Source organism: Chanodichthys erythropterus, chromosome 15, assembly GCF_024489055.1.
Source record: "Chanodichthys erythropterus isolate Z2021 chromosome 15, ASM2448905v1, whole genome shotgun sequence".
NCBI lineage: Eukaryota > Metazoa > Chordata > Actinopteri > Cypriniformes > Xenocyprididae > Chanodichthys > Chanodichthys erythropterus.
The window spans coordinates 4,153,282-4,177,326 of record NC_090235.1 but is presented as its reverse complement, the minus strand read 5'-3'; the positions used below and the strand labels follow the sequence as shown (position 1 = coordinate 4,177,326).

Here is a 24,045-nt window from a genome sequence, read left to right as displayed (position 1 = left end):
TAGCGCGACGTGACCATGTTGGCAGGAACTATCTATCTTGCTATCTAAAATATTATAATGAAGATCACAATATCATTAGAAAGTACTAAAGCTTTACTGTCAATCTACAGATAAGATATAGATGCTCCAACACCAGTAACTAATTTGTGTCGGGTGTGCAAATAACACGAAAAATCAAACGAAACCTCATACCTTTATAATGAAATAGAGATCGCGAGATGAATCCAATCCGTGGCACTTGGGTAAAATGTCCATTGCAAACAAAAAAAAAACCCTTCCTTTTTTTGTCCACGAAAGTGTTAAATCCATGAAATATTGATATATTATCCATTGTTTGCATCACATTTCTTCTTAATGATCTGCACTCCATCATCGTTCAAGAAATAATGCAATCTGAGCTGCCTTTATGTTGTAAAACTGTGTGTGACCGTATCTAACAAACAAATTAGCCTGTGTCCAAAGTATCATTTTTCAAAATAGTGCAGCAGTTTTAGATATAATATCCAAGCAGTGCTGTTGGAGTTTTATATCCTCCTGCTATTGTCATTGTAGTAAATCTCAGGAACTTTTAGCAAATGCCGATCCAACAACGTGTGTTCTGTTCCGCGTGCGAGCACATCTAGATGCACATCAGTCTCGACTAAGCAAGCCATATTTTATGATTGTATTAAAAAAGAGAGAGAAAGAGCACAAATATGGCTGAGATGCCAAATTCAGATGCTGGAATTAGCTGCTGAGGTAACATGACGGCTCACAGACAGCAGCGGCAATCTACCTGTCACTCAAGTGACCACGCCCTTAATTATGCAGAACTTTAAGGCTTAGTATAATTTAAACGGTTGAGTTATAAAAAAAAATTGAGAGTTGTCATGAAGGGCAAAATTAGCTATACAGATCAAAAACACAATTTGAACCAGACTGTAAACATGTTTTTTTTCTGCTGTAAACTTGGCCAATTTAACATGGGACTCAATGAGATTCTGCTCTCTTCTGCAGCCTGCCCCTAGCGGCCAGTCAATTAATCGCAGTTTAAGTCACTTCCGTATTGGCTTCATGAGAAACTTGGGGAGGTTGCCGCTTGGTAGAGAAATTGAAGAAGATTTTGAAATTGAAAAAGAAATTGTTGCATAAAATTGTTATTTTTGTTTTGTTTTTGTGCACAAAAAGTATTCTTAATAACATTAAGGTGACCCACTAGTCACGCTGACTATTTTAATAATGTCTTTAAAGGGATAGTTCACCCAAAAATGAAAATTTGATGTTTATCTGCTTACCCCCAGTGCATCCAAGATGTAGGTGACTTTTTTTCTTCAGTCGTACACAAATTATGATTTTTAACTGCAACCGTTGCCGTCTGTCATTCAAATAATAGCAGTGATTAGGAACTTCAACCATAACAGTAAATAAAACTTGCTTAGACAATCCAAATTAAACCCTGCGGCTCGTGACGACACATTAATGTCCTAAGACACGAAACGATCGGTTTGTGCGAGAAACCGAACATTATTTATATAATTTTTACCTCTAATACACCACTATGTCCAACTTCGTTCAGCTTCCTGTTAGTGAGGTCAAAAAACGCGTTCTGAAGACGGAAGTGATGTCTCGACCATATACTTCAATGAGCGCGAGACATCACTTCCGTTGTCAGAGCGCGATCTGACCTCACTAGCCAGAAGCTGAACGGAGTTGGACATAGTGGTGTATTAGAGGTAAAAAATGATATAAATACTGTTCGGTTTCTTGCACAAACCGATCGTTTCGTGTCTTAGGACATTAATGTGTCATCACGAGCCGCAGGGTTTAATTTGGATTTGTCTATGGAAGTTTTTTCGACTCTTATTGTTCAAGTTCCCAATCACTGCTATTATTTGACTGACAGACGGCAGCGGCTGCAGTTAAAAATCATAATTTGCGTTCGACTGAAGAAAAAAAGTCATCTACATCTTGGATGCCCTGGGGGTAAGCAGATAAACATCAAATTTTCATTTTTGGGTGAACTATCCCTTTAATACCTTTCTGGACTTTGAATGACTGTAATTACATTGCTTTCTATGGGGGACAAAAAACAACAACTTGGATTTCATCAAAAAATATCTTAATTTGTGTACCAAAGATGAATGAAGGTCTTACGGGTGTAGAACGACATGAGGGCGAGTAATTAATGACAGAATTTTCATTCTTGGGTGAACTAACCGATTAAGTATTTACATCAGTTTGATTTTAATTAAAATATCAAATTTTCAAAATGTATTTATTCAAATTCCATAGTATCATAAATCTGTAAATTGTGAGAACTATTAAATGTAATCAGTTAAATTATCAATATTTAATTTATTAAAATATAAGAGGTTTGCGTAAAAAGCTATACATGCATAACATTTGTAGAGAGAGATTTCTCTCATGCACATTTACATAAAAATTAACATATGCGAGATGACAGCATACTTGGACACTAGTGTAATTGCACACATAAATGTGTTTGAATGTAGTATATCAAATGAAAGGTCATACAGGCAGCGACTGGAATAGTTATTAAAGCTGTTAAATGATCTTCGTGGTCTTCTTCCCTACTTGTAATTCAGCTGTTAATCTCTTAACAAGGTGCCTAAATAACCTCAAAATGAAAGGACAAAATATGTAATCTTTTTAATGTCTTAATTTAGTGGCCTTGATTTGTATTCATTTAGTGTCTGGTGCAAATGTTCGCAGTTGCATTTATTTATTTATTTATTTATTTTTTATTTTGAACAGTCAGGAGGTCTTCATTTGTTTACAGCTATATATTATTTAATCTTATTTCATAGTCCAGTTGTACATAAATCATGTTTACAAAAATGTATTTTGCAAATAAGGTTGTCATATTAACTCTGTAATTTACAATGTTATGTTTTCATGGATCAGTTGAAAGAGTTTGAACTTAAGCCAAAGACTTATCTGTTACTTGTAACTTCACACTTTTGTGTGGGTATGGTGTTGATGAATGGAGGGACCGGTTTGAACGCAGAAGTGTGAGACACTTCAGGATAAAGATCAGGAAGACTCTGTGTGTTTGTGCATGCATGTGTATGTGATTTCAAGTGTGTGTGTGTGTGTGTGTCCGACAGAGGTGATGATGGCTGAAAGAGTTTTATTAATGGTCGGAGGTTTATTTTTAAATCTAGGACACATAGTGTCTGAGTGCTTGTATGTGGCTGCATGTTATCTGCTGAAATTTGAGAGATATGCTCCTTCTTACTCTCACAACATTGCTTTACGTGAAGATGGTATTTCATGAGCATAGGTTGTTAATAGCATAAATATGCTTTTAAAACTGGAGTAAATATTCCAATCTTTATGATGTCAAGCAAACTATATAAGAAGAGTTACAAATACAGTTTAAAATGTAGGTGAACATAATAATTTCCTGATTTTTTTTTTTTTTTTTTTTATGGTATTCAGAGCAAACTATTAAATTTGAAATGCTTTATTTGAATTGATTTGACACATTTGTTTAAATCAAAATTGACAATAAAAAGTAATACAATAAAACTCTTGTGCCTTTGTAATCTTTAATCAAAAACATTAACTTATAATCCCTTCCCTCCAGCATCCTGCCACTTACATGAGACCACAGCAAATGACAATGAGCCATTGATACAATCAATTCCACATGGACAATATTAAAGTCCCCCTGCAGTCAATAATGTTGACCTTTTAAAGGCATAATATGTAAGATTTTTGGATTAAAATATCCAAAAACCACTAGAACAATGTTTTCTTGATTTACAGCGAGTACCTTGTTTTGCCATGCCTAATATCAATCTAGCTTTCTGCAGTGTGCAACAAGTATCTCATAGTAGCCGCTGAGTGAACACAGTGAGTATCATTATAACAACTTTCAATACACAAATGTGTCTATTATGATAAAACAGCGCTGCGTTACCACTTACACACATGACCGGAAGAAGCGAAAGCGGTTGACTGTGGCATATTAAAAGCTCCACTGCTCTTGAGCCTTGTGTTGTGTTTGTCTCTCATTAGCAATCGCTCTGGCGGCCTTGTTCCAAAGGTTTTCAGCCACACCCTGCTTCATACTACATACTTTTAGAAGCGGCCTTCTAAAAATCAGTATCCTTAGAAACACTTTGAACAATTTATAACTTCAGTGGAGAAAGGCATAACATTGTAATATACATTATATACATAATTCACCCGTTACATTGCTAAATGTACACAATTTTTCATATCAACAGAAAAATATACCGGGATAACTTGGCTTTTCTTGAGTATCCCCTGCTTCAGCGCATAGTTAATGATATGCTAAAGCCGGCCTGAAAGTTGAAGTGATTGGTTATAACTAGTGCTGTGTGGTTAGACCAAAAAGTCTGTATCTCAGTCTTTTTTATGATTCTGGCGGTTTCATGATATATCAGTTTTTTTGTTTTTTTTTCACTGGACCTTTATTTTGGCATATTTTACTGTCAGGAGTACAGGGAATATATTATATAAACATTGTAAGGACAAATAAAAATGTATTTAAAACAATTTAGTTTAAAAATGTAATCAAATTAATTTAATTATTTAATTATATTAATAAGTATAGGCTACATTTTTACTGTGCAATTTCTGTAATTTCTAATCTATTAATTGAAGTACGGTTAATTGTACAATAGTACATTACTTCAAGTTATACTGAACTTTTATTCTGACAGGATCGTAAAAGACCTTTTGACTTCCTGTGCATATGATACGACAAATGTCGATACTTTTATGAAATGAAATGGTAAAATGTGACTCTAGGAGCAGCAATGCAGATGAAATTCATGGATTGTGAGTGAGACAGCAGACACTGAAATCATCGAGCGTCACGCGTTCTTCAGTATGTGTAGTAGTAGACGAAACTGTGGCGCTCATTCAAAAAGACTTCAAATTTGAATAGCAGTCTTCTTTAACTTCAACCCTACTTTTGATTTATTCATCCAAAAATTGCCAAATTCTGTGACGTTCCGCTTTATACAGTAAGTTCTATTTGTGACTGGATTCCATGATTTCATCCGTGTTTTCTGCATCGCTGAAATCATATGGCACTACATGGTATTTGCAGTATTGAAGAGAGTAAGTTTCGGAAGTTATTTATTGTTGTTTCCATGTTGTTTCCATGTTGTTTCCAGTGTAAGAAGGGTATGCGGTTAATAGAAGTCCGCTCTCTATACACTCTACATAGCGCTTCATGGCCATTGAATAGATACAGCAGCTATTTCACCGGTATGAAATTGAAACTAGTTTACTATATCAACCGGTATACTACCCAGCACTAGTTACAAGGTAGTTTGTGACGCAAGGAACACCGGTGATTTGCATTTTTTAAACTGTCTTTGGTTCACTGCTTTTTTTTTTTTTTACGGAGAAAATACTCCACAATGGTGCTGACTTGTGAATTCGCACATGGTTTTTCTTAAAGCGCATTAAAAACACCACATGGACATATAAACAACATTTAAAAACTTGATTTTGACCACAGTGGGTCCCTTTAAGTCCCGCCAAACATTTTTTTTCATTCGATAAGATGTTTCACTCAGATATGCAGTACGTCACAATAGAGATAAGACGTTTGAGAAGAATTTCTGTTTCATGCCAATTTAAAGTTGGGTGAGGTTTCAGTGTGTTTCATAGACAGTATGAGGAAAAGACTGACCACTCTGACTGACCATGTAAGAAACTGGCAAGTTCAGCAAGGAGCAACCAAATTATTTGATGTTTGATACCATTGTTGATAGATGTTATTGGCATCGTAGATGCACTTGCATGAAAATAGCTGCTCATGATGGCTTTTTGCATCATAAACTGTGCAACTAACAATTTCAACTTCAATTCCATCTGTTTACCATAGCTGTACTCTAGAGGTTGCAGTTTGACTTTGGAAATTGGAGACAGGCAGCCATATTTATTTAGACTTATAAACACAGATGTTATTAAGATGCTTCAGATCTTTAGCTGTCACTTAATATTCCTGGTAAGGATTCCATGGTGTATCCTTACACGATCCTTGGAGGATGTACATTGTTTTGGAGTGTAGCAATGTTGCTGGACTGTGGATGGTTTTAAGGTTTTAAGAAATGCTTTTTGTGTCCCTTTTTGTAGTTAAATCAACCTTAATAACTCTTCTGAGGTATGCTAAAACCTTCAGTGTTTAAAGTTAGGATCTGTAATGGTCAGTCAGGAATAAACAGAGTATTAAACAACAGACTTATCATTAAAACACTCTGTTACCATCAGAACCTCCTCTAAAAAGTGATTGGCATTCTTCCCACCATAGAGTGAATAGTCCAGATGACAACCTCAGTCCTGTCCTTCCTTTGTTGCATCACCCACTGACATCCTTGTCCAATAGCCAGGCTCCTCCCAGGTATCTTCCCACCTCATCTGGCCTGCCACGAAGCCTGGGCTGTGGATAGAGCAGGGACTTGAGAAGACATGTCGCAAGAGGGGTGAATGCAGCAAACTGGGTTGCCACCTGGTGGAAGTCCTCAGGTTGATCTGACCCTCTCTCTTGTAATGCCAAACCTTCCCAATTGCTCCACTGTAGATAGCTTTTATATGCAGTGTTGTCTGAAACAGTCTCAGACCACGGAAGGCTCCCCATAAGCATGGCGTAGATTAGAATGCCTAGTGCCCAACTGTCTGTACTGGGGTCCACAGACACCAACATCCTTCGTGTCTTTCCAGAGTCCCCTTTTGGCTTGTTCCCATTGTCATCCACCTCTGAGTGGCCCAAAACAATCTCCTCCCCCTTCCTTGCAATCTCAGCCTCAGGTGTGCAGTAAGGGGAACTGTACCACACGCATGGTACCCTGGTCCCTGCAGCCTTGACCATGCCAAAATCACCAAGCTTGACCCAATGACAGTTACGGTCACATAGGAAGATGTTTTCCGGTTTGACATCACGATGGACAAAGCCAAGGGAATGGAGGTGAGAGAGGGCACCGCTGATCTGGGAAGCCACTCCCTGGGCACGGCTCTCTTCCAGACCAACCTGCAAGAAATCAAGTTACCACAACTGTACTGCTCCTGGAGGGCCAATATCCTGCTCTAACCTGTCCCAGCAAACTTACTTGGAAATTTCTAGCAATCTTAAAGCAGTGTTGGGCAACTCTGGTTCTCGAGTTTATCTCTAACCCTGGTCAAACTCACCACTCACCCATAGCTTTCAAGTAATCCTGACCTTGATTAGCTTGTTTAGGTGTGTTTGATTAGGGTTGGAGCTAATCTTTACAGGAAAGTGTTTCTCAAAGGCCAGAGTTGCTTACCTCAGCCCTAAAAACATTGATTAGCTTGTTCAAGTGTGCTTATTGGAATTGGAGCCAAACTGTGCAGGATAGTGGCCCTCCAGGAGATTGGACACCCATGACCTTAATCATTAAAGGCTTAAGTTGTATGTTCTACAACAGTGATTTTCAATCCTGGTCCTGAGGACCCACTGCTCCATGAACTGAACTAAGTGTGTCAGATAAGAGAGACATACAAAATGTGAATGGCTCCATAATCTAACACAAATTTCAGGTCTTGGAGTCTCTACTGATGAAATGAGGAGTTGAATTGGGTGTGTTTGATAAAGGAGACATCCAAAATTTAGAGTGTTCGGAGTACAGGCTTGGGAACCACTGATTTAAACCATGGGTGTATAATCCTGCCTCTGGAGAGCCACTATTCTGCAGAGTTTATATGCAATCATAACTGAACACACCTGAACCAGCTAACAAAGGTCTTCAGCATTACTTGAAACATCCAGGCAAGTATTCTGGGGCTGATTGAAACTAAACTCCGCAGGACATTGGCCCTCCTGGAGCCTTGTCTAGAACTGCCTGGAAGTTTCTTGTAATTCTAAAGACCTTGCTTAGCTTGATCACGTGAGTTTAATGAGTGTTGGAGTTAAACACTGCAGTAAGGTGGCTTTCCATGAGCTGTACTGTACAACCCTGATCTAAATATTTTGTGTGTATTACAACTCAAGAGATGTACCGTTTTGAGGTTCTCAATTGGACTAGTCAGCTGTGGCATGGATGTTAATTCCCACAATACTCATGAATAATCATGAATAATCAACATTTAAGAAGCATGGAACTGATGTCAAGCTTTTACCAACCTCAGGAACGATGACATCATAGAGATCGCCATAGAGGCAAGGTTGCTGGGCGAACACGTAGTGAGTAGGAGTGGAGAAAGCAATGCCCAAAGCTGAAGTAAGTGAAGGGTGGGTGCAGAAGGCCAAAGACAGGTTATATTCCCTCAGAAAGGACAGGAGAGATGTGGATTCTCGCAGAAAGAATTTAAGGGCCATTGGGGTTCCTAGATTTTGTGCAAATTTGGAAGAATAATGGAGATATTGTCAAACGTAAAGGAAGCAGTATACAGTAATCAAGCACAGAAATCTGATAATGCGTAGATAAGATCAGATGAGCGAAAGAGAAAGCAACATATAACAGGGTTGTCATCACTTACCTCTCTTCTTGTGCACCGCTAACATAACTTTGCCATATGAACCCTCTCCAAGAAGTTTAATAACTTGGAAGTGATCTAAGGGTTCCAATGATTCTAGAGACTGAACTGTTAAGTGACACAGCTCATCCAAAAGTCTTGTGGCAGTCTGCAAGAAGCAAAACTAGATGGTTAAGGTTGCAGATTAATGTGTCAAACTTAACACCTAATGTAATTTAAGAGGAAACTCTTTTTCCACTTTGTTTCAAAAACACTGAATTAGAGCATCTTTATTTACTAATTAGCATGCTAAAATTCTTATTTAACACCCACAACATAGTTCCCATACTTTTTTTTCTTTCTACCTTTTTTGGGCATGTCAAACATGTCAAAATGTTTCATTAGCTGCCAACAAGGGGACCAAATACCACAAAATGCCAAGTTGAAAGTAAATCTGATCTAGCAGGATCAGAGATATACTCCCGGGGTCTGTCATTGCATACTATTATAAGATCACTACAGCGAAAGGGTGATTTGGGGTTCAGTTCTGAGGATTGTCTATTCTGTCAACACATCTTAGCTGTCCCTAGACACAGCTGAGTTTCATAGGATTAAGTGTTCTGTTCAGCAATAGTATTGGTGACTGTCATACATCATTTGAATCAAAGGCATTTGAACTAGATGATGTTTTTAGTCTTTTTAGTATGTGAGTGCTTTGGTGTCCCAAAGGGAGAAAAGTTACACTCTTTAGTAAAGCAGCAGTTCAGGATGTTAAAGAAGGGGGGACAGTGTTGCATAAGAGGGATAAGGTGCACCTGTTGGTCCTCAGTTGTATGAGGACAGACGGTTCACCAAAAGTCATGCTTGGTTAACCCCTCGTCAAGAACAGCAGGATGGGCAGCACATCTAGGTTCTTTAGGATTAGTTGTGAATGTTGTAAATCACAAAATTACATAACATTTCTTTCTGGTATGTTGTGATATGTAGCCAGTAATGAGTAATCAGTTTACAATTTAAGACTGAATGGAAGCCCATTCTACCTAAAACAAAAAAAGTAAAAAGGTCATCGCTACTTTTAAATTTCACAAATGTGCTTTTATTTCTCGTAATTGCAACTGTTTCTCCTAACTGTAGTTGTGACATTATTGCTCACATTGCAGAATATAAAGTAAAATATAATAAATATAAAACACTTTAAATTGTAATGTTTCTCGATGTTTTGGTTCATGTAGCCTTGGTCAGCATAAGAGACTTATTTCAAAAACCTATACTTTTGAATGGTAGTGTGCATAAAAGCCTATATAAACATCACATGTTATTTGAAAATCTTTTTAAAATATGTGCATAAGCCATGTACATAAGTAATAATCATTACCTACATGATCATAAGCTTATGCAACAGCTGAATGTACACTATGAAAGGATTGAAAAGACTTACTGTCATGTTTGCCTTTGTTGAAGGCTGAACAGAATTTAGAGGTGCTGTTCTTTATCGATCAGTCTGTCCATAAACTCAGGTCACTGAAAGCTGCAGGTCAAATGGGCAACGGCAGGTCAAGCAGTCATAAATCAGCTTCCAGGTTACAGTTTCTTTTGCCTCTGCTGAGTACATATACTGATTGATATTGCATCTCTCATGTCCTCTGCTTACAGTTCAATAGTCTATCTCTACTCTCTCTCTCTCTCTCTCTATCCTAATTCTCTCACATGTGCTCTCGCTGCCGTTACCCCTCCTTTTGGATGTTACTTTTGAGTTTTTAGCTGACAGTATGTTCTTTTGGGTTTGTATAACAGGCAATTTGTCACTACTGGCAAAAACTCCTAACCTTTTCAGTTCTTCTCTCTGATGTCTTTAACGCTTTCACATTTCGTACCTTGTATCTTTTGCAAACTCATTTCATGTTTCATGTAGAGCTGTCAATGTAATGTTTTAATTTAGTGTGATTAATTAACCAAAAATGGTTATGATGCTGACCAGCATGATCAATTTCTCTCTCAGGGAGCATGACAAATCCAACAGCTGTAAGAGAGCGCTACGCAAAATGCTTGCATCGCAGATCTCCCTTTCTACTGGACGTGCCAAGTCCTGACTTTTCGGGTTTTAAACTCACACACAGTCATGCGACATATCCTTTATCCATATCCTATTCCTTGTTCTGCACCGTTTGGTGTTAGTCATCTCAACAAAGATTTTGACATTCATGGCTGATTACGCTATTGCTGGCAATTTTTATCTGTCTGGATCTGGATGAGCTCAACTATCTGTGAAAATGCTCAGCCAGACGGGGCAGGAAATTGGGAAAATTATTTACAAACCTATGACAGGATGCTTTATTTTAGGAACAAATATGAAAATCCATATAAATAAATTATTTATAGAACATCGGAAATAATGTGATAGTTAGATTTTGTTAATTTGTTACTGAAGCTTTTTTTTTTTTCTAAAAAAAAAAGCTCTGTGACTGTTTGATGCAAAATCATTTTATTGAAAGAAAAAAGACAATTAAATAATCAAATAAAACATATAAATACAAAAAATAAATATAGATATGTATAAATAACGTATGAAAAAATAAAAATAACATCCAGGACTCTACCAAAGCATCTACATCCATCTTATTGGGCTTGCAAAGTCCAATCAGAGTGAATTTGAGTTCCGAATGATTCTCTGATGTTAACACCTTTTCTTTAACTTGTAAACACTGCATATATTTTCCTCTATCATCTGTTAAAATGAAAAGGCTTTGGCATTGTTCATGAGATTCAAGTAATGTAAGGCCTCTTTTCAACTTTTCAGTACATCTCTGCAATATGGTGGCACTTGAGTAACTTTTCATTTAGACTAAATATGTAATCACAGCGAATAAATACAACTTACAGGTAGTGAATGCATTTCAAGATACTGTTCAATATGTTTCAATACCGTTTCAATATGTTCACAATATCATTCATTAGCCCTAATGAAACTTTGTATGTTATTTTGTATTGAATGCCCAGTTTTATCATCCACTGTTTAAAAAAAAAAAAAAAAAATCCCTGTAAAATTTACGGTAAAAAAACGGCAGCTGTGGTTGCCAGAACTTTACCGTAAAAAATACGTTTTAGGTTTTACAGGACAGCACTATTTTACAGTTCAAAACCATATAATTTAAAGGTTTATGTTATAATAATTACTGTTCATAACTGTTTATTTTACCAATCTGTACTAATATATGTTTTGTACATTTGTAACACACTGACACTGATGAATCAAAGCTCACAAGCATCTTTTCCACAAGCTGAGAAGGACAATACTAATATGGAAGGTGCACACAGTGTCATTCACACAAACACTGAACACCATCATGGTAACACACATGAGATTTTAAAAATGCGATAAATTAACAACATTAGATGTAACATAAAACCCTAATATACATAACTGACTAGAAAAAACTAAGAAGAAACAGTTGTTTAAACGAAAATACATCAAATGTGTCACATAGGGAATTGTGGGAGTGTCAATTTATGGTTTTTCACTATAAATTATACAATGACTTATTTTTCTCTTCCAAAACTGTAAATTTAATGGTATTTTACTGTAAAATTAAATTAAATATACCTTTATATCTATTACAGTTATTCACTGTATATAGTATGGAAACTTTCTGTAAACCAATTAACTGTTTTTCACCATAGCATTTTTACTTTCTTTTACCATTAAAATCGCTGTTTTTTTTTTACAGTGTACAGTGATTTTACCAAGTAGGCCGTGTTACTGGATCTACATCAATGTCAACATTCCTGTCAAAAAAAAAAAAAAATCTAATCTTAACCCTAAAAGATAGTTATGTTGTTTAACAAGCATGTTGATTCACTACATCTTGGCAAAATGAATAACTTAACAAAAATAAATAAATGAGTGCAGGTCCTGAACTTCACAATTATACCAACACCTATTGGTCATTATTTCACACCTTAGTGACACCTATTGGTCATTATTAGCAACTGCCTGCAGCTGATTTTGCATACAAATTTCCGTATTGAAATGAGACACTTAATATTTTTAAAGTGCTATTTTCTCATTCACTCGATGTATAAAAAATCCTTCATTGTAAACATAGAACTCAATTCAATAAATATTAAATACATAACTTATTAATTATATTAAAAAAACACCATCACACATAGGAAATGTTAACTAATGGACTGTCAAAATGGAAGATGACTTACAAAGGCTGGAACATTCATTCCATCCCTTCAAACATTAAGGCAAGTCAGATGATGCTACCATGATGCGTGATTACCTCACCTGAGGGCTACTGGTGTCATATGATATGACTCTAAGTGCTCTAAAATAACAGTGGCAAAAGAAGTACAGTTTATCGTAGATCTCTGCATTGGCCTGGAACAAGCTCCAGGCTGTCTTCAGAGGAGGCAGGGAAGGGTGGACGAGCTCAGAAGGTGGTGCCCCAATCTGTAAGAAGGTTTAGATGATCTGTTTATCTGATGTGTCTACTTTTATTTCATTTTCGCTTTGTGTCAGCCAGTGTAATTTTGAAAATCTCAACTATCGTCACACTGACCCTTCCAATCTATATATATGTACAGTACAGTGCAAAAGTTTGGAACCACTAAGATTTTTAATGTTTTTAAAAGAAGTTTCGTCTGCTCACCAAGGCTACATTTATTTAATTAAAAATACAGTAAAAAAAACAGTAATATTGTGAAATATTATTACAATTTAAAATAACTGTTTTCTATTTGAATATATTTGACAAAGTAATTTATTCCTGTGATGCAAAGCTGAATTTTCAGCATCGTTACTCCAGTCTTCAGTGTCACATGATCCTTCAGAAATCATTCTAATATGCTGATCTGCTGCTCAAGAAACATTTATGATTATTTTCAATGTTGAAAACAGTTGTAGCTATACTTTTTTTTTTTTTTTTTTTTTCAGGATTCCTTGATGAATAGAAAGTTCAAAAGAACAGCATTTATCTGAAATACAAAGCTTCTGTAGCATTATACACTACTGTTCAAAAGTTTGGGGTCAGTAAGAATTTTTATTTAAATTTTTTTGAAAAGAAATGAATACTTTTATTCAGCAAGGATGCATTAAATCAATCAAAAGTGGCAGTAAAGACATTTATAATGTTACAAAGGATTAGATTTCAGATAAACACTGTTCTTTTGAACTTTCTATTCATCAAATAATCCTGAAAAAAATATTGCACACAAATATTTTGTACAATTGTACACATTAAATGTTTATTGAGCAGCAGATCAGCATATTAGACTGATTTCTGAAGGATCATGTGACACTGAAGACTGGAGTAATGATGCTGAAAATGCAGCTTTGCATCACAGGAATAAATTACTTTGTGAAATATATTCAAATAGAAAACAGTTATTTAAAATTGTAATAATATTTCACAATATTGCTGTTTTTACTGTATTTTTAATTAAATAAATATAGCCTTGGTGAGCAGACAAATTCTTTTAAAAACATTAAAAATCTTAGTGGTTCCATATATATATATAATACATTTTAGTTCAAATTCATGGTCTCAAAACAGCACACTTGAGAACACTTAGATGTTCTTAAGATTATCTTAAGAAGTACTAAAGAAGAATTTTTAGTATATTAAGTACAAAATTAGTGCATGAAAATAATGGAAGTGTACTTTTTCTTCACCTGGGCAAAGCTGAATTTATTTGATTGAAAAAGCAGTAAAAATTAATATGATTTAACATTATTACAATTTTACATGACGCAAAGCTGAATTTTCAACATCATTACTCCAGTCTTCAGTGTCACATGATCCTTCACAAATCATTCTAATATCCTGATTTGCTGCTCAAGAAACATTTATCATTATCAATGTTGAAAAAAGTTGTGCAACTTTTGTTTTTTGCCAGAAATAATAAATAGAAAGTCAGAAAGAACAGCATTTATTTGAATAATTTTTGTAGCAATTTACTGTCTTTACTGCCATTTGATGAATGTAATGTATGTTAAATTCATCAAATGTATGTTTCAGGAAAAAAAAATTGTACTGACCCCAAATTTTTGAATGGTAGATATTTCATTAAATATTGTTTGATTTCCTAATGTAGGTGAGCTGCATGGTGGTTCTTACCTGTTTGAGCACCTTGTTGCTGATGGTTTGGATTTGACAACCGATCTTTTTTGTCATAGAATAATCACTCCCCGCTTCGTCTTGTTTCTGCTGGATCCAGTCGAGATGGAACTTGTAGGATTTAAGACCAGAGTACAGCTGTGCTAAGGTACTGCTCACCTGTGTACCAAAAAAATGTTACACGCAATTCACATTTTATTTTTGAAACTAGATATTCAGTGAAAAAGAAAGCCTACTGTAGCTGCTTAAGATGCAGATATGGAAAAAGACAGAGAGGCAGAGGTGTTGATGCACTACCTCGAGTGATTTCTGGTCTATGCCGCAGTTCAACGGGGGCAGGGATGTGAGGGATTGTTCAAAGTCTTTCAAATTATTCTGAAAAATTTCAAGCATTTTATCAGACAAACGGTAAGCCTAATGGCCCAAAAGTGCATGCATTTTATACTGTATGGGCCATTTAAAATGAATTAGAAAATAATTTACTTAAACATGTATCAGCAAACTGATACTTACCCTTTGCCTTTCTTCAGATACTATTTTGAATAGCGAACGCAAGTCTTGGTCCAGTGTCTTCAGACCATTTTTTCCTCGTGGTACATTAGCAGGACGGGCTGTGACAACGAGCTCAACGCAAGTCATCAAGACGATGAGTAGAAAGATACAATCGAGTGACACTGTCAGCATAAAAACAAACATGACTTCGTATTAATGTCATTGGAACAGCTGCTCTGAGTCACAAGTGTTTCAGTATGTGTCCTGAACAGCTGTTTTACTCCATAAAATCTTGTATCTAAGCAGTGGGATTTGTACAGAGAGCTCTTCCTCTTGGTTTGGTAATGGTTACACCGGATGGGACAAAAATTTGGAGCACTGGAAGATTTCTCCCCACAGGAATTTCCAAGGCATGTAGAAGACACATTTGTAACTGAAGTTGGTGCTCTGCAATCGGTTTCACATTAGAGTGCACAAAAATAAGAGATGATTTGGATGAAAGGATGTGAAAGGTTAGCACTTTTCCAAAAATAATGCTTATCATGTATGGCTGCATGCATGCCTGAGCTCAAGGGACAAGGTCATGAAATTTTTCAACTGGTAAAACTAGTGAAGATGAATAGCAGCAGAATTCAATACATAATATATTGGGCCTAATGCAGTTCTTTCTTTTACCCACTAATAATTGGCTAATTTCTGGCCCGTTTGATGTCTCCGCCAGACTTTAGCCACATCAGACTCAAATGAGCCATGGCTGAAGTCTGTCGGAAGGTTGTAGGCCTTCAAATACATTTAGCAGATATGTGATAACTGTGATTTAACCCTCTGATAAGCATTAGAAGGAAATGAATGGCTATTTACGCAATTAGCATCCTTTGAAACCTTTCTAAATGGAGAAATTATTAACACTCTGAGGTCTGACGGTATCGCCGGCGATACCACCGTGGTTTTTTTCTTATCAGTGTGAAAGAGACTCAAAATACTCCGTCAATGTTGCACATACAATTAAGAGTTATACACCATTTTAATCTGTGGAATATCTTCTTTCATTTGTGTACACTCAGAGTAAAAACAGAATTTTGTGCTTTTTGTAAAATAAAGAAAACTAACATGATGCGTGATTTCTCCTCTCCCTCTGAACGAACTCCAATCTGATAGTTCTCAGAAAATGAACTGTAACTTAGTGAATACTAATGACAAAAAAATTACACTTATGTCTAAAAAAACGTTAAGATGTCAGGTTTTAAATCATGTAAGTCAAATCGAAAACAAACCTTCTTTGTTTATGTAATCTGTATGAAAAGAGAGCCATGTCAGAAATCCGTGATTCAGCTCATTATCTGCTAATGCGGCCACGCCCACGGAGCCAGCGCTATTCAGACGCTAATTCAGTCAATACATGCATTTATTATCTCAATCGTGTATTTATTGTCTTGAAAAGTGTTTATCTGGATGTAAAAGTCATGGTTAGCGATCTCTAGAAGACATGCAGTTACTTCCTGTTTACTTGTCTTCTACAGATGAAGTTTAGATGAGTTTTTGTTTCTTTAGCGCCCTCCTGCTGCTGTATGTATTGGAAACTCCATTCATGGAATAGCCTCTTCTTCTTTTAGATGAATTTGTGGACTAAAATGCACAGAGCGCCCTCCGACTTCAAGGATGAATTGAAAACACCAGCGCTCATAGTAATGACAGTGAATATTAAATAAAAATAACTCATCTGTATAGAAAATTGACATAAGCATATGAGAATCCAATATTTCTCCAAATGTGCATGCTTTTAAACTAAAAGCCTATATTCAGACTCTTTGCATCACAGAAATACATTATATTTTAAAGTATAATATAAAACCATTACTTTATATTGTAATAATATTTTTCTGTATGTTTCATATATCATAATGAGCTTGAGACATCACAGAAGGTTTTTTTTCACAGCCTACCTGACTGAAATGCCTCATTAATATGCAAGTCATTTCAGCTCATTACTATCCAATTCTTTTGTCTTCTCAGGTGAGAATGGCCCATTTTCAGTGGTGATTCACGCCTCCTCGCATACTGTGTTTCTTGGCAAAAAGTGTCTTACAAAAACTAAATCAATATATTGTTAAATATGAAGGAGTAGGCAGCATAATTTTTACATAATTTTGAAGCAAAAACTCTAGTCTACAACCTCCAATACCCTAAAGTCTTATGAACACAGATTTATTATACTTTTTTTGGCCTTATTTCAGTGACTTAAGTTTTTTGTTTTTTCAACAACCACGCATAAATGTTATTCCTTCAAAAACACAAACATGTACATACATGTTCCTCACATATTATTGTAGCCTAGTTTGTGCTGAATACAGTGTAATGACACTTTTTCCATTAATATGTTTATGAACAACTGAAAAAAGCACAAATGTCAGGGCATGTCAAAAGTTCTCCAGGCCCCAAATCAGCCTCAGACTCCAGAGGGTTAAGGTCACCGATAACCACTGCGTGCAGCCCCTACAGATTTGATGGCATAGTGCCGATCGCCATCAAAACCGTTGTAGGCATGCGAAGTGAAATGTAACATTGAGTCAATTGGCACAACAGCTGGTGATTCACTTGCAGACATCCTCTGATAGCATCTTTTCGCTTCTGTCAACACAATTTTGAGATAGCATTGCCCTAATATAGCTCAACAATATCTCAGTTACTGATCCGAGTCGATACGCATGCATGTTTTCAAATTGGACATTATCATGCAAAAGCAGGTTTAAACTCTGATCCTGCATTATATTTAGTATTATCTATAACTATTTATTAATATTTGAATATCTGATTTTTTTTTTTTAAGTTTTAGTACTTCAAGTTAAACTTGTTTCAGCTAGTCTCCAGGGCATCATTAAGTTTTTGATCTAACATTTACATTTTGTTTCATTTTATTTCATTTCAGCTATAATTAAGTCACTGAAAACAATTTTAATGGCTTTAGTCAAAAATAACAACACTGCCTTAAATATTATTATAATCTGAATATTCTGAATATTATTATTGTATTATAACATTATAATTATATTATAATCATATTGAATTAATATAATTACAGAAATGACTAGATTTGAAATAGTGGGTTAAATACAAAGGCGCAATTGGTCAGTCTGATTTGATTAGGAGAAAATAACCTTGACCTTTGACCTTAATGTGACCTGTTACAAAGAATGCAACCACATATTCAGGATTTTTCCTAATAATTTAAGCACTGAAAAAAAAGTCAAAGAAAAACTAAATATAAATAAATATAATTAAAGCATTTCCTTAAGAGTTAAACACAATATGTTTTACATATTTAAAATATATTTTGTAAGACAAATGTCCATCTCTAACATCTACTTATTGTACTTTGAATTAACTTGAGGTAAATGAGCCTTGACTAGACTGACCTGACTTTTCAAAACAAAATTCATAGATAGCAAAAACACCCATATAGACCCACCCTCTACAGTTTACATATTTTTGCCTTCTCTAAAACACATTCCCTTGCTTGTGTTGTAAAGTGGGGGGAAAAAATGAAGAAAGAACTTACGTTTCATGATAATCCCAAAAACAGTAAAAAGTAGTAAACACAGTGTACAAATCACTCTACTAACATTTGAACTAGTGAAAGGGTTCTCCTTTATAGTATATGGGCCATGACACACACTGTGACTCATTCACATTCAAATCATGAAGAAAAAAAAAGTACAGACCTACACACCCCCTCTAACTAAACATATCTTTTTTCTAAAGAACTCAACAGTTTTTGCTCTTTCCGCCAAATAGGTCTCCAGACCCGTATGTTCCTAATTTTGGATTTCTTTCTTTCCTTTTTTAGGAGGCCTTTTGCCCCACAAACAACCTTGCGTTAAGCATCTCCACTAACATGTGAAGAAGACTCTATATTCAAGTGACATGTGACAAGTTTTTCTTCATATTCATCTGCAAATCTGAGGTTTACCAGTTTGTTTTGCACGACTAGGCAGGTTGTCTTTGATTTACATATAGTATATACTGAGACAAGTTGTATCAGATTACAGTTTGCCATAGGGGAATGCCTCAGAGACAATGGAGCGAGATGAGGCATGAGAAGGCTTTTTTAGATAAATTAGGTCAAGTTCACGACACAACAGTCACAATACACTCACACTAATCTAGAAGATCTGAAGCCCCCCTACCAATGTCTCCCCACTGTCCATTTCCCCCCACATTCATCCGCTTGGCCTCCTCTGACACATCTCGCTGTTATTTCCACTCAGACATCCAGCATGCACAAGTGTCTTCATGTCTGAATGCACATACATGCATTCCTTCCGTCTCTCTTTCATTTTCTACATCACCCACTCATTCTTATTTCTTCCTGTTTTGTTTTGCCTCAGACAAGGCAATGCAAAGACGGACATGTTGATAAGAATAATGGCTGTTCACACTGTGGGGTCATATCCTGTATCTCTTCAGGAAGTGGTGAGTACCCTAGAATCCTGTGGTATAGTATACTTAGAATGCAGAAATAGATTAAGTGCACACTCTGTAGGAATTCCCATTGTTTTCACACTAATTTAAAACCGTTCAAAATTCACTCTGTAATGTTATGTGATGCTGACGGCAATACAAATGCAGTCAACTGTGATTCATTTATGGGACATGGGAAAGTGTCTAATAATGAGTAATTGCGATTAAAGTGAGTAGTAATCGACTGGTTGATCTCATGATGATGATGATGATGATGATGATGATGATGGATGATGATGGGGTTTCTCTCTAATGCAACAGGGGGAAAATCAGTGGATGGAGAACACACCTTTGTGCCCTTCCCAAAGAAAGTGGGGAAATGTTACTCAGTACAGGATATTCTAATCTTTTGTTAAGTCATGCAGCTCAGTGTCATCGAACGTTTAGAATTACAAGCTTTGTCCAGACGAAACATTGTTCCATTATTCTGCACTATCGGAAGTTGCATCATATTCTTTGACAGAGCAACCTTTTTATAAAGCAGGGGTAGGGAGGTGGATGGTTAATGCTCAGTAGGCAGAAGTTCATTGTGTCATATTCGGATGCGTTCACAGCAAAAGACAAGCCACATTTAGCCCAAGTGGGTGGATTCTTTGAAGTGTTTAAATTCCTGCAAAAGAATGCATGATCAAGCAGAAACAACATCCTTCCCTCTATTAGTGAACTCATGAACTAATCATAGTCAAGAATTGGATGCTCCCTATACCATAAGTTATCCCTAAAATCAGTGGGAAAAGATAGGTGAATAACACGGATGATAACACGGATGTAGAAGCACCTAACCCTGGTTGTAATCCTAAACTTCACATAAACTGTAAACTTGTCTCTCATATCTGATTGGTTGATTGAAATGTTGTTCCAGGAACAATTGCACTTGGTGAAATCCGGTTCTGCATAACTGGTGTGTCACGATGTAAAGGAAGTAGCGACAGATCTTTTCTTGTGATTATCAAAAAAGAATACATTCAACTGTAAGAAAGGGGCAGAGTTAAAGCAAACTTGTTTCACCAGAAGACTGAGTTATATTTTTCTTAAATTACAAGGGCAGAGGTTGTACTTATAAATTAGATATGGTGATTTTTTTTTATTTATTTTTTTTTTATTTATTTCATGGTGATATAACGGTCACAGTGTGCAGGTCTAGAGAAAGCATAGGCTTTTTACAGCAATTTTACAAAACCAAACTTCTCAAACTTTACGTCCAAACGCCGGCTCAGTATTGGCTGATGCTGTACACGTGAGCAGCACGACGCATGCGTGTAATGCTGACGCAGGAGCCGGTCAATAATAAATTCTTACATAGAACTCGGAAGCGCTGCACTGTGTTGACACCATCAACTGCATAGGAGACTGACGGGAGAAAAGAAATTGTTGAATAAAGTCGTTATTTTTGTTTTTGCACACAAAAAGCATTCTTGTCGCTTCATAAAATTAAGGATGAACCACTGCAGTCGCATGGACTATATTTTAACAATGTCTTTAGTACCTTTCTGGGCCTTGAACTGTGGTGGTTAAATTGCGGCCTATGGAGGAGTCAGACAGCTCTTGGATTTGATCAAAAATATCTTAATTTGTGTTACGAAGATGAACGAAGGTCTTGCGGGTTTGGAACGACATGAGGGTGGAACACTAAGCCTCACAGAGGAAACTTAATTAAAGGAGAACTTGTTAAAGTACTTGTACGTTAGGTTTAAAAATGAAGACAAGAAAACAGCGGATATAAAATAACATATGTATTTACACCAACAGAAGTCCATCAGTTCCATACCATAGTGATGGCCGATTTCAAAACGCTGCTTCATGAAGCTCCGAAGCTTTATGAATCTTTTGTTTCGAATCATTGATTCGGAGCACGTATCAAACTGCCAAAGTTACGTAATTTCAGTAAACGAGGGTTCGTTTTGTCATAACTGTTTTGAAACGGTTCTAAATTTCAATGGTTCACCAGTAGATGGTGATGATAAAGTGAACCCAAGAATCATGCAGATTCACTGAGAACAATTGAACAAGTGTCTATGGGCTTTACCCTATGGTTTTACCAGATCTCTGATCAGTTTTATACATTTGTAGATGTTTTAATTAGACATTGGAATACTTTATAACTAAAATTATTCATTTTAATCTCTTATTGGCCTGTTTAGCTTGAGCCATGGAGCAAAGAAAACAAGCCCTGAAAATTGATAAAAGAACACATATTATACAGACACTCTTAATCTTATTAGATGATTAATTAATTGCATTTAATAGATTTTAATTTCAATAAAACATTTGCAATAGATTTGTAAAAGGTGTTTTTATACATGTTTAGCGTGAGTTTTGTTGCATTTACACTGGGTATCAGATTGTTTCAAAGCCTTGACACATTATGGCACACTTACTTCAACTGCCCATCACTACCATACCTTAAAACAGTCCATAGGAAGCTCTGCGTGTTGATACTCCAATGTGCAATAATCCAAAGTGCAAGTGCGAGAATGAGGTCCTGGAATGGCAAGTGTTCACAATAAGGTACTTCGCAATCCAAACAGCGGTTTAGATTGACCTAAGTGTTTTCATGCCTCCATCTTAAGCCACCTTTTATAATGAGAGGCTACTTCCTACTACCTTTCATGTGACTGCTCACATGACAGGTGGAGTCTCAGTTCTTAAAGACAAACACACACATTTTTAAGAGGAGTAAAATGGACAATGAAACATGTAAAACCTATTAAGACTCTGATACACAAATATACAGTTATATACAGAGTGGTTAAAACATGTCCCTTATGTGGCATTGTCAGAAATACACATGACTAAATGAGTAAATTAACAAGGGACAGCTGGACATAATGGGTAACTATGGTAACAAACAGGCACACAGTAGAAAACTAGCCCTGCATCTGAAACTGTATACTGCCTAAGGGGCCGTTTACACAACGACAGAGATTTGGGGGCCTGATAACACAAACTTTAAAGATACGGGTTTCAGAGTGCAAGTTTTTGAAAACGATAGTTATCATGCACAGTCTATAGGCGCTTATTGTTTCTTTACAAAGTGACATCGCCAACTACTGGCCTGGCAGCAGAATCATATACATGATATACATGTATATTTTCACATACGTGACATGCGACGAAAAACATGATATTGTGGCCACGACGAATTAAGAATTACATTACCATGATTTATTAATTTGTTCCCAAATTAATAAAATGTGAAATATGGAAAATTAAAAGTTGTGGGAACAAATAATGTTTATTTTGTCTATTTTTTTTTTTTGGTCATGAGCTTGGCTCCATACGTATATAATGCTGTATGCTCTGTATACTGCCTATGACAGGATAAATCACTAAACCAGGATATTTGTTTACAGCCATATATTATTCTCATTCTGTTATTTTGAACAAGGAAACAATATAGGTAAAAGCATAGAATTCCCAGGCTCTGGGTAAGGAGGAAGGAGTAAGATTACAATCCAAAAAGTCCTAGATCAGTGAAGAAAGGGGAATCCCAAAACAAATCTGAAGGCGGTGGATTAACTCACAGACTTACTGTCCTTAATCTCTTTTGTGGCCTACCACCGTTATGTTTGGCAATCCACATTCTTTCCAGTCGAGCAAGTCAAATTGCGAAAATGGTGAATGACCAGAATGTCCAGCTACTAATTTTAATATTTTGCCTGATATTGACCAACATGCCCGTACAGGATAGTTTTAGTCATAACAGTCAACTATGACTGCATGTCTCACTATGGCCTCACAGACACAGACTTGCTCTCACACGCACATTTTTCGGGGATGATCCAAGCATCTGTCATCATCAGTGAGTCTAAACCAAGCGCCGGTCATTTGTGACATCATCACGAGACTTTTCCTGTAGCGTGAACACCATTGTTATTGTTCCATGACCCTTAACCCATTCAAATGTATTCTCTCTAGGCACTGAATGTGACGCTATGTATGACGTTTTGTATCTGCTAAAAGCCTTACACTTTCATTTCTTCTTTAAATTTTCAAGACTACACATTTGTTATAAAAAGGTTTCAGCCAACAACTTAAAGAGTTTATATAGTTTCCTTGTTTTATGTGTAAAACCACCGCTGTTGAAAGTATTTACATCCCAGCCCAGTAGTTAATATTTTCCAGGTGTCTGTATGCTACCACAGCATAGATTAATGCTTGATGATTCTGATTGGCTGACAGACTTTGATGTAACTTAAGCCATGCACACACACAGAGAGAGAGAGAGAGAGAGAGAGAGAGAGAGAGAGAGAGAGAAAACGAACTGGATAAGAATGAAAAACAATTATTAATACAAATATTTTTAATGTCTAAAAAAAGTGCTCTTGAAAAACTGGAAAATGAAAATAACTGACAGCCTGCCTTTAGATTTCTTAACATGTTAATGTTGCATGATTTTTTTCTTCATTCACCAATGCTTTTTAAAAGTTTGCCATATTAATCAGCTATTTCAAAT

General features: G+C 36.1%; 2 protein-coding genes across 5 annotated transcripts; both read right to left on the bottom strand.

The window, feature by feature from the left end:
* Positions 1-4,415: 4,415 nt before the first annotated feature.
* On the bottom strand, positions 4,416-10,400 carry si:ch211-171h4.3 (serine/threonine-protein kinase SBK1). 2 transcript variants are annotated; one of them, XM_067412023.1, is made up of 5 exons: positions 10,332-10,400; positions 9,896-9,985; positions 8,482-8,626; positions 8,126-8,328; positions 4,416-7,015 (listed from the first exon to the last, which is right to left on the bottom strand). In XM_067412023.1, exons 2-5 carry the CDS (start codon positions 9,899-9,901, stop codon positions 6,347-6,349), a joined length of 1,023 nt encoding a protein of 340 aa, XP_067268124.1. In that variant the 5' UTR covers positions 9,902-9,985; positions 10,332-10,400; the 3' UTR covers positions 4,416-6,346. The 2 variants fall into 2 exon arrangements, with proteins under 2 accessions (XP_067268124.1, XP_067268123.1); XM_067412022.1 differs by lacking the exon at positions 10,332-10,400 and having other exon boundaries at positions 9,896-10,143.
* Positions 10,401-10,936: 536 nt separating this feature from the next.
* On the bottom strand, positions 10,937-22,152 carry il11b (interleukin 11b). Of its 3 annotated transcripts, none has more exons than XM_067412126.1 (5): positions 21,992-22,152; positions 15,093-15,253; positions 14,877-14,954; positions 14,580-14,738; positions 10,937-12,913 (listed from the first exon to the last, which is right to left on the bottom strand). In XM_067412126.1, exons 2-5 carry the CDS (start codon positions 15,216-15,218, stop codon positions 12,740-12,742), a joined length of 537 nt encoding a protein of 178 aa, XP_067268227.1. In that variant the 5' UTR covers positions 15,219-15,253; positions 21,992-22,152; the 3' UTR covers positions 10,937-12,739. The 3 variants fall into 3 exon arrangements, with proteins under 3 accessions (XP_067268227.1, XP_067268225.1, XP_067268224.1); XM_067412124.1 differs by lacking the exon at positions 21,992-22,152 and adding an exon at positions 18,628-18,672; XM_067412123.1 differs by lacking the exon at positions 21,992-22,152 and having other exon boundaries at positions 15,093-15,356.
* Positions 22,153-24,045: the final 1,893 nt, after the last annotated feature.

Coding starts and splice junctions, on each gene's coding strand:
- si:ch211-171h4.3 (XM_067412023.1), bottom strand. Junction 8,329..8,481: donor AGCGGTGCACAAGAAGAGAG/GTAAGTGATGAC, acceptor CACAAAATCTAG/GAACCCCAATGGCCCTTAAA. Junction 7,016..8,125: donor ATGATGTCATCGTTCCTGAG/GTTGGTAAAAGC, acceptor GATTTCTTGCAG/GTTGGTCTGGAAGAGAGCCG.
- il11b (XM_067412123.1), bottom strand. CDS start 15,275: ATGTTTGTTTTTATGCTGACAGTGTCACTCGATTGTATCTTTCTACTC. Junction 14,955..15,092: donor TATCTGAAGAAAGGCAAAGG/GTAAGTATCAGT, acceptor GAAATTTTTCAG/AATAATTTGAAAGACTTTGA. Junction 12,914..14,579: donor GCAACAAGGTGCTCAAACAG/GTAAGAACCACC, acceptor ACCTTCTTACAG/ATTGGGGCACCACCTTCTGA.